The 7,151-nt window shown below is 37.4% G+C and overlaps 1 protein-coding gene across 1 annotated transcript in view; it reads left to right on the top strand.

The window, feature by feature from the left end:
- LOC104500276 (type II inositol 3,4-bisphosphate 4-phosphatase-like) overlaps positions 1 to 7,151 on the top strand; it is a gene marked incomplete at its 5' end in the record, with an annotated part of 24,614 nt that overhangs the window by 8,201 nt on the left and 9,262 nt on the right. Inside the window, one exon of the mRNA XM_010143893.1 lies at positions 884 to 1,031. Within this exon, the coding sequence (XP_010142195.1) occupies positions 884 to 1,031 (148 nt within the window). The remainder of the gene's footprint in view (positions 1 to 883; positions 1,032 to 7,151) is intronic.

The following is a 7,151-nucleotide window of genomic DNA, read 5'->3' as shown; positions in this document are numbered from 1 at the left end:
AGGTGTGGGGGGGGGGTGTTGGTTGGTTGGTGGGGGGAGGTGGAGTGGGGTGGGTTGGGAAAGGAGAGGGGTAGTGTAGAAATTTTCCTCCTTTATTATAGAGCATCACTGTAAGATCTGAATGGAAACATAGGCCACATGTGAGAGCTTTAAGATAAATAACATGGTGGATTTTAATCATAACCTTCCAACTCATCAAGCGACGTGATTTTCCTACGTCGAGTTGTAATAGCGATCTGAGAAAAGTGTTTGTAACGTATCGATAGGATTGATGTATTTATTTCTGTATAGCGGCAGTCTCTTGACCATGTCATTGGTCAAGTTGGCTCTAAAATGGTGTCCGCTTGATCATGTCAATGGTCAAGTTTCCTTTAAAGTGGATGCACGCCATCTGTGTTCACGACTCCTGGGTGTGTATCATGTATGTATCATGTGTGTCACATGTAACCGAGGGAGGCATGCTTCCCTTGTCCCATGCAATTTATTAGCAATGTAAGTGATTCTAGCGGATGGTAAGTGATAGCGTTGACTGTATGTGAGTTGATTGGTTGGTTGCGCGTTTCATTTTTCCTAACTGTATCTTAAGCGTAAGAACAGAGAGCATAATTTACATTCTCGCTACACTGAGATGCTGAATTCACAGGATACCTACTGTGTGGGGAAAATGTGATTTATCTGCCATACTGGTAATACTTTGTTCTCCACGTGCCGCTATAATAAATTAAATTAAAAATTAGTGGTTTTAATAGAATTTTAATGGTTCTAAAATTAATTGTGGAAGCAAGGGGGGGAATAATATATTATTTTGGGATGAAATTATTGTGATAAATTTTCAGTGTTGGAAACCACAGTAAAGCAATGATATAATTTTTCCTCTCCGCAGTGTTAAAAAACCCAATCTGTAAGTTATATAGATTCCCTACTTCTGACAACAAGTGGATGCGGATCCGGGAACAGATGGCTGAGACCATCCTCTCCTTCCATGTTCCTAAAGAACTGATCAATCTGCACATAAAGGAGGATATGAGAAGGTAAGGAAGCAGTCACAGTAGTAAATAATAAATTTTATTTTTCTGGCTTGGAATAATGTGATGAGGTAAAGATATTAATTTGTAGTGCGAAAGAGGTAAAATACCGCGATCTTCTTGGCTGCTAAGAATTTACACCTGTAACTGAACCAATTGCTCAGAATTTTTAGGACTCCAGTGACTTCCTGAGTTCTGAGCAATGACCTGCCCTAGAGCGTGGTCATGACTTCAAATGTGTAAAGATCATTTGGTTAACAGTATAAATATTTTGAAAAGGTAACATTTTATAAAGAAACAACACATGACAGCACATCATAGTGTGTTTAGTTTTGTGTGTGGGCAGTGCTAATATCACGGAGGAACATTATGAAAGCAATGGAAAGTGACGTGTTTGTAGTTAGTAAAGGAGCAGTGAGAATATAAATCACATTCCTCTAACTGATGTCAGTTAGTTGGCATAAGAAAAGGATACGACAGTAATATAAGTTTGAAATCTTTGCTTGTCTTTGGTCTTGTAACCAGGAGGGACATCTGAGGATCATTACAATATGCTTGGCCTGGGAAAAAGAGGGTAGGGAGCACAAGTGTCTGTCCCCAAGTCCTTTTTATGTCCCAGTTCCCACTGCAGCAATGAAAATGGCAGCCTGCCCTTGAATTCTTTTAAGCTGTGCCGATAGAACTGTGGGGAAAAAAGCAGTTTTTTAAGCAGTCCGGGGCTTTTCTGAAAGCGTACCTTGTTTTTCCGAGGATAATGTGTGCTGTAGAAGGTGATGATGCCTCTTTCACCGTGAAAGTTGCTTCACACATAGGCAAGGACTGAGCATCTGGTCTCAAGTGTGAGAGTAACGCTGTGAGCTAGTGCTGCATCCCAAAGCTGTCCTGCATGCTTTCAGGCAACTCCCACTGTCAGAGGGAGGGTTGTTTTTTTTTTGCCTGCTATTGTGTACAGTGCTCGGTTCTCCTCAAGTAGGAGCTTCTTTGCTTTTTTTAATTCACCCTATCTGCTGCTTCTGTATGATCTTTTTATGCCACTAGAACAGCATGTGGGAGACCAGAATCTTGCTTTTAATAAAGTCAATGGACTGATACACACTTATGCATGGTGATGATGGGTTATAAAAATCGTATGAATTGTTATAATACTTTACTTTATACATTTAATACTGTGTTTAGGCATTTATGGCCTGATCTTATTTAAGAATACTAATGTGTGAGGGGTTTTTTTTTAGTGAGCAATAAAAATAGATTATGCTGACTTACACAGTTCATCCACTTCCCAGATTTTCATTTGCCCTGTGGGTAAATGCCTTTTAAATGCTAGGGGATTACTTTAACCACTTCTTACTACTGCTGTGTTATTCTCTCCAAAGGCATAAGGCAATAGCTGTTATTTCATATTATAGCATTCACCTCTTGGGATAAAGTAGTAGTAAAGAATCACCATGGTTTATTGTTTGGTTTTGTGGTGGTTTTTTTTAACAACTATTCAGTACTCACCAAAATAAAGAAAAGCTTTGTGGAAGAAACGGAAGTAAAAGTAGCCTAAAAATGGAGGTGGTTGGTTCTGGTTTTCCTGACTGCCAGTGAGGTTAGCAGTGCAAGACTGGTAGAAGGTGTGGGTGTGAGAGAGAGAGACAAAGTGATTGTATCGGTCTCAATTGTTTCAGTTCTCAAGGAGAAAGGGGGAGCAACAACTTGTGATAGGATACTAGCAGATGGTGGGAATAAGGGCATCTGTGCCACCTATCGTTGTGTAAGCGTGTGGATTGGAGCTTCAGCTTTATATGAGCTCTGCTTCCTGAAATATCTGCGAAGATGGACTCTTTACATTTGTAAACTAGTAAAATGATCTTAGGAGGATATTGTTATGTTAGTTCTCGAACTCGTACAAGACTTACACTCTACCATCTGCAGGCTATTCTCTTTTGAAGTATTCTTCTCTGCATCTTTTTATCCCCAGTGAGTATCAAAGAATAAATATTTTTATCTCAGAGACCGCTTCTTATCATCCTCAACCTGTTCCATTTTATTCCTATTGTGGCTTCAATGTAGTCAGGACTGAAGCAGTTACCCATAAAATATATCCAAGTGACATGTTAATCCCATTCTGTATTGTAATTTAAATTCCCTTAACTCTTAAGATTGTTTCTTGATAAAACTACAGTGATCACTGTTAACCAAATTTTTTCATGGACTGTCGCTATACTCTGAAATATGTAACCTTCTAAGGATGTTTAGCTCTTTTTCACCATGCAACGATGTTTTAAAGATATGTATGCATTAAAGATTTTATCCTTCAAACCTCCCTTTTAAGATGTTTTAAGAGGAGAGCGATATAGTAATTTTTATTGTTCTCATGAGAGTCATACAGTCTGCTTTGCTTGTTTTTATTAAGAAATTATTGCTGTTTCTTCCCCGAGGTTTTCCAGTGAGTCCTTTTCCCTCTTTTTAGTATGTCTTTACAAAAATCTTGTCCGTATATTTTGTGTCCGCAAGATTAGCGAAGTAGTTCTTCAAACCTAATGATTGTGAAAAACACAGTAGTTTACAATAATTGTTCAAAAAGTTAGTTGACCCATGTAATCCAAGCTTGCAGTTGCAGATGTAACTTGAGTGGCACTGGATCAGCACAGCAAGAGAATTAGAAGACTAGAGTAGAAGCTGCGGTACGTGTGTCTTTCAGATTTGCCACTAAAGCTCTTTCAGGTCCCTTGGAACCAGACTCAGCTTTGGCTGAAAAGAAATTCTACCTACTTACCGCTGAATTTGGCCCATGGCTTCTGCAGTCACAACCCATAAACAAATTTCAAGGATAAATTCCTGAACTTTCCTTGAACCCTTTGTCCAGAGTACAAAGCACGCTCAAGCTTTCCTCCTGCATCAGGAACGGCTGTCCTGTCCCAGCTCCAGTAGCCTTTCCTCGTGCAGTTCTGTGCTGTTTGTCTGTTTTGTGATTTTTTTTTTTTTTTCTTGTACCATCACAGAATGAGGACGAAGTTCAGACCATCTGAAAGACGTGTGTTTTTCCACTGCCTTTTATTTACACAACTTCTGTAGAGAAATGGAACCCAGGAAGAAATGCCATGTGTTGGGAGTGGGGATTGATTTTTCCAGACCTTCGCAGGTTATTTTTTACATGACTTATTTTTGAGCAATTGCACTGCGAAGATTGTACAGATAAGAGGTAGTAGCATAAAAAAAAAGTTATTCTAAGTAAACTTACCATGACTTTTGAAGCTGTTTGAACCAACTACCTTTAGTTGGGCGCTGTCAATATGCTAACCACTTAAGGACTTCTAAAACCTTATTTCAAATACCTACCTAGCAGAAAGTTCAAGGAAGTATTTTTTTTCAGCACTTAAAAAATCCCCAAACATGCCAGTAAAATTTAGCTCAAATACATGCAAATGCAGTAGTTACTCCCTTGTGTCTCGAAAGGATGTAAAGCCTTTCTCTTCTTACTCTCCATCAGTTACTGCATAGAGGAATGCAAGTGTATGAGTATATATGAATACAAGTAACTTGAATTTTTGTGAGTAGTGTTTAGACAATTGTCCTCCTCAAACATGAGGAGTTTAAAAAAAAATTAATTTATAAAGTAAAGGATAAACCATATTGTAATGTGTGAACACTACGTAATTCTCTGTCCTCTTAATTTTGCTGTTCATAACAGATTTTGGAAAAAGCAGCCTCTGTGAAAGGTTAAGAGGAGTTTTCATATCAGACTTAGGCAAAATTGGCTGGACTTTACTTGGTTATTGGGTGTTTAAGGCTGTATCGTGTTGGCATGGAGAAACATTACCTGATTTATTCTTACCTGTTATTCAGTACTGCTGAAAGCTATAAAATGGTAATTTACATTCTGACTGTCCTGTCAGAGAGGGGTTTTTGCTGTTTTCTGCAAAATCCACGCAGGCTTTAAGATCCAGAAAATCATTCTGTACCAGTCAGCAAAGCCTTCTCAGAGACTGGCTGCAAAAATTTCCAGGTGTTGTATTAGTGCACAGCATGCCCCAGTCTTAAAGACATCCATGTTGAGCAAATGATTTAACTTGTAGGTCTTTGGAAGAGTTTTCCGCATTATGATGAAAGACAATACAAAACTAAAGCAAAAAATAATCTTTTTTTCTCAAAATTAAAATTATTTTCAAATAATTCAAATATTTTCAAATAATAACACTCAAATTCTGGCATTGCAAAAAAAATTTGAATATTTACTTTGTAACTAGAGATTTTGCACTTTTCGTTACTTACTGTGTGGTTCTAATAGCACTAAGTTGGGTGTAATTTTGTCAGTTCATGTCAGTGGGGGGTGCAGAGAATATAGATTACAGGCATTAAGGTGATTAAAAAAACTTTGTACAGTTTTTTTATGTTGCTTGTGTCACTGTTTATTTTGAGTGAGGAACTCTGATTAATAAGTTGGGGGGGGGAAGAAACAGAAACCCACAACACTGTTTAAATGCTCAAGTAATCATGCAATTAATAATGTGATTAATCTTGCCCCAAGCTGCAAGAAATTAAGTTATAAACTATTGAGAGTAAAATGTTGTGTCATAGACTTGAAGCCACATTGTCTTAAACTGATTCCAGTGCTGCCTAATGAAACAGTAAAATTTAAAGAAACGACCCCCAAAAGAACACCTTAAAACAATTCTGTGCACCATTGCTAGTTACTCAAATACTTTTAGTTTAGGATTGAAGTGTAAATTCCACGGATACCATTCTGAGTGTTACTGAATTTAAGGGATGAATCGAGTGATGCAGGAGAATTCTCCGCCACTCTTAAATGCGAATCGTAGAATTAACCTCAAATGGTCGTGCTGCTGGAGACCTTGAGTCTTTCAGAGATAAACCTGGGGAATAAAATATCCAAGGAAGGGAAAAAGTTTTAAGGCAGGAAGGAAGAAATGGGTTGCATTCAGCTTATATATTGTCTGCGCTTTTGGATAATAAGAAGGGATTGGTGGTGGATAGAAATGCAAAAGGAACTTAAAAACTCCAGCTCGCGGGAAGAGTATAAAATATTCTCAAGCCTTTTTAAAATTCCAATCTATTCTCCACCTATAGAGGTTTGAAAATACTTCTGATGTCTTTGGTGGCATGTTATTTGAGGCTTGTTGGGTTGGTTTTGTTTGGTCGGTGTTTTTAAACCAATGTTTAACGCGTGCAAAACCTACGTTTTAGTTCTTAGTTACCTGTCAGGTGTGACTTGGCAGAACCAGAAAAAGTTTTGGGAAACTGTAAAAAGAGAAAAACAATGATTGCTTTCGAGAGGTTCTAAATGAAAACTATTAGGAAAGAATGAAAAATATTCTTTTATTCATTTTTGTTGTAGCTTTCTCAGAAATGATTAAATCCTCCTTAGTAATAATTTGTCTGTTTTAGAAACAATGCAGTAAAAAGGCTGATTCTTTTATTTCTGGAGAGAATGTATGTTGTTTTGATGGGTTATTGCCTGTTTGTCACAGGACGATAACTTGTGCTAAAGAAAAATGAGAATAATTTTATCTGCTTCTATTCTACAAAAAAGAAAAAGAGAAAAGTTGATGAAATGGTTATCTGTAAACATGTACACTTTAAAGTAAAATTTGTTAGGAAAAATAATTCCTGTGCTACTTCCCTTAGAAGGAAGCTTCTAAGTTTCCTTAACTTATGAGTGATTGAGTCGTGCTCCAAAGCTCATGGTGCATATTTATTCAAAAGCTCCTGTTTGATAAATATTCAGAACTTTGTTGCCTTTATAATACTATAAAACTTTTGCAAATATAATCTGCAGAAATGTCTCATCTTGTTTTGAATCCTGCGAAGCCCTTTGCTTCTGATGCTTTCTGAAAGTGGATTCCAGAAGCTAATTATGCTCAGTGGAGGCAAAAATTAGTTCCTTTTTTCATTATTGAACTTGTCATGTTTGCTTCACTGGGAATTGCATCACTGGATTTTTGAAGCTGAATGGATCAGAAGTTGCTGCTTGGTCTTCATATACATCATTTGTGGTTTGTGCGCTTTTATCATATATTTACTTAACCGTGTCCTCTTCATATAATTACACTGGTCTTTTCAACATCATCTTTCCGTTTGTGAAAATTTGTGCTGTGTCCTTAATGATGCAAATGGCTATTC

The sequence above is a fragment of the Buceros rhinoceros genome, unplaced genomic scaffold (genome assembly GCF_000710305.1).
Source record: "Buceros rhinoceros silvestris isolate BGI_N320 unplaced genomic scaffold, ASM71030v1 scaffold37199, whole genome shotgun sequence".
Classification (NCBI taxonomy): Eukaryota; Metazoa; Chordata; class Aves; order Bucerotiformes; family Bucerotidae; genus Buceros; species Buceros rhinoceros.
This window is presented reverse-complemented; position numbering and strand designations above follow the sequence as displayed.